The following is a 2,738-nucleotide window of genomic DNA, read 5'->3' on the forward strand; positions in this document are numbered from 1 at the left end:
TATAAAACTTCAATTACTTTCTATCATTTTCCTTTTTTTGGGGGGGATAATTTATTGTTTCTAAATTTGTGGATTTTTAAAATCCAAACTATTTTTTAGTTTTATGCTATGTTGGTTCTGTTGTATATGTGGTTTATGGTTCTATAGTGTTTACATTTTTACAATTACCAATATGTTAAGTATATATACTATACCTAATGTAAAATAAATTTCTTTTGAGGAAAAAATTAAAATATAATATTCGATATAAATAAAAATTGTTTCTGAAATAATGGTGAACGAAAAAAAAAAAATAAAACAATAATACAGTATTAATCTCCATTCCCTTCGCATTTTTTTTCAAGTAATAATACTTAAAACACATTTAGTTTTCCAATTTAAAAAAAAAAAAGATTTTAGAGCTTGATCTCTGCTGCTCTCTACTTTTTTATTCTATAATTAATAGTGAAACCATTTTTCCATTATTTTTTAGAGCATTTTTTATTATATGCGTAGATGGACAAAAATGTGATATATAGAGTTCAAATTCAAAATTCATAGTTTTTAGTTTAATATGCTATAAATATTTTTGGTAATTATGTACTTTAGTAATTATGTCCTCCAGACAGGTGCGAAACCATTATAACTGGACCAGACTATCCCTCAATAACCCGAAGTGCCGAAGGTGACCGATTCCCATATCTTCCTTTCAAAATGAATTTTCCTTACTTCGAAAGGGATTTTCACTCGAGAGAGAATTTCTACTGAAGAATGGTCATTACATCTTACCCCCACCACCTTTCCGTTTATTAGCATTTTTGAAAAACCTGTCTCTCTCCCACCATTCACAGGAATGTTTCCCTCTAGAAGGATTTTTTTACTGGAGAATGGTCATAAATAATATTATTCTAATATTGCGTATCAAACAGTAGTGTTAAATAGTATTAAAAAAGTACCCTTTCTACTTTTTACAATTTACGGCTCTTTAGCCACGAGTAACGGCGGTCGTAAACATCAAAGATATATTAAATAACGATATTTATAAGTCAGAAGATGTAAACATGCGGGAACAGCTGCCGAACAATGTCGTGTATTACAACCGAAACTTTAACTAAAGGGGGAAAGAAACAAGCGTGCAGGGACAGAAATTTTCCCTCTTGAAAGGCGGTGAACATTTTAAACTGACCTAAGATAAAAGGAGTCATCAATACTCGGGTTCATTTGGGATATCGAGTGATAGTCTGGTCTGGTTATAATTATTTCACGCCTTTCTGGAGGACCTAAAGTAGATAATTAGCACTTTTTAAAATTATTTTTTGTTGTTTAATTCATTAATTACTAAATCTAAATTATTTATTAGGAGGCCTGAACTGAGAAAACTCACCGATAAAGAGATGAGATTCCACAAAGCTGCGAAAGATTTAGACGACACAAGAATCGTGGATTTATGTGCTGAAGGCGTTGATCCGAATGTAGCGGACATTAATAACAATGGCTACACTCCGCTACATTTAGCAGCTTCTAAGGGTATTTCGACTTTGATCGCCCTCGCAAGATGTTCGGCTAACCTCAATGCAAAAGACTTTGACGGAAACACTCCATTACACATAGCCGTTATTAAAGATTACTTCTGGTCTGCTGACATCCTTCTGATACTCGGAGCTAATCCCAATGTAAAGAACAACGAAGGTAAAATACCACAAGATTTGGTAACATCAGATAAGAATAAAAATTTCCAGCTTACCTTCAAACCTGAATGGATGAAATGGATCAGCGATGTCAGATCTCTCTCGGACAGGGAAAAAAAATTACTCACCAGTGTAAAAAACGGACATTACGGGGATATAGCGACATCTTGTGAGGATGGAGTCGATGTCCGCGTGAAGGATGCGAACAATAAGCAATACACCATGTTGCACTATGCAGTAACCATCAAGAGCAACACTCCCAGCGTGATACAAATGCTGCTCCGATGCGGAGCTGACATTAACGCGAGGGATGCCGACGGTAACACTCCGTTGCATATAGCAATCCTGGAGAATTATGAGGAATCGCAAAGGATACTGCTATTCAATGGAGCAGATCCGTACCTTGCCAATGGGGCTGGGAAGACAGCTTACCAAATGCTCAAGGAGTCTTTACCTGCAGGTGATACAGCACTGGATAGGCTTCATTGGTACATGAACAGCATGCCTGTCTGAGTACCATTGCTTTTTCCTACTCAAATCATTAAGCTGTAGATGAAATATTTACTTTTTAATTGTTGAAACTAAAACTACTTACTAGCTTTTGATTTATAATATTTTTCAGAGTTTGTAAAAGTGTTTAAGTGATCAAATTACTTAATATATGTAAACTACTGCTATTTGGAAATGTAGATGCAAACATGTAAGTTGAAAGCCTCTTCAATAGGCTATTAAGTGCAATCGCAGTGACTTTAATACTTGTTAAGACTACTTTAGGGATTCATCTCATTAGTGCAGTGACACTTCTTTTTTTTTAATTTATTTTTATACCAGATCGGCCTGGTGGGCCTTACATGGTTCATATAACTTATATTACATATATTTTTTTAACAGTTGATTATGAGTAGGGTATAGTCATACAAATGACACCCCTAACTATATAAAATGTTCTTATTAAAAGAAAAAAATAATAATAATAAAATAAATAGATAAGAATAATGCTTCTTAATAAAACAGGAAAGTAAAATTAATAACAAAAAATAATGATATTGGTACACTTAAATAAAACAAACA

At 33.5% G+C, this 2,738-nt stretch overlaps 1 protein-coding gene across 1 annotated transcript in view; it reads left to right on the forward strand.

Moving 5' to 3' along the window:
• The window catches only part of LOC106680662 (putative ankyrin repeat protein RF_0381), an 11,440-nt gene extending 8,917 nt beyond the window's left edge, over window positions 1-2,523 (forward strand). The window contains exon 4 of the mRNA XM_067050813.1: window positions 1,340-2,523. Within this exon, the coding sequence (XP_066906914.1) occupies window positions 1,340-2,180 (841 nt within the window). The 3' untranslated portion in view covers window positions 2,181-2,523. The remainder of the gene's footprint in view (window positions 1-1,339) is intronic.
• The last annotated feature ends 215 nt before the right edge of the window (window positions 2,524-2,738 follow it).

Source organism: Halyomorpha halys, unplaced genomic scaffold (genome assembly GCF_000696795.3).
Source record: "Halyomorpha halys isolate HHAL.00 unplaced genomic scaffold, Hhal_1.1 Scaffold275.1, whole genome shotgun sequence".
Classification (NCBI taxonomy): domain Eukaryota; kingdom Metazoa; phylum Arthropoda; class Insecta; order Hemiptera; family Pentatomidae; genus Halyomorpha; species Halyomorpha halys.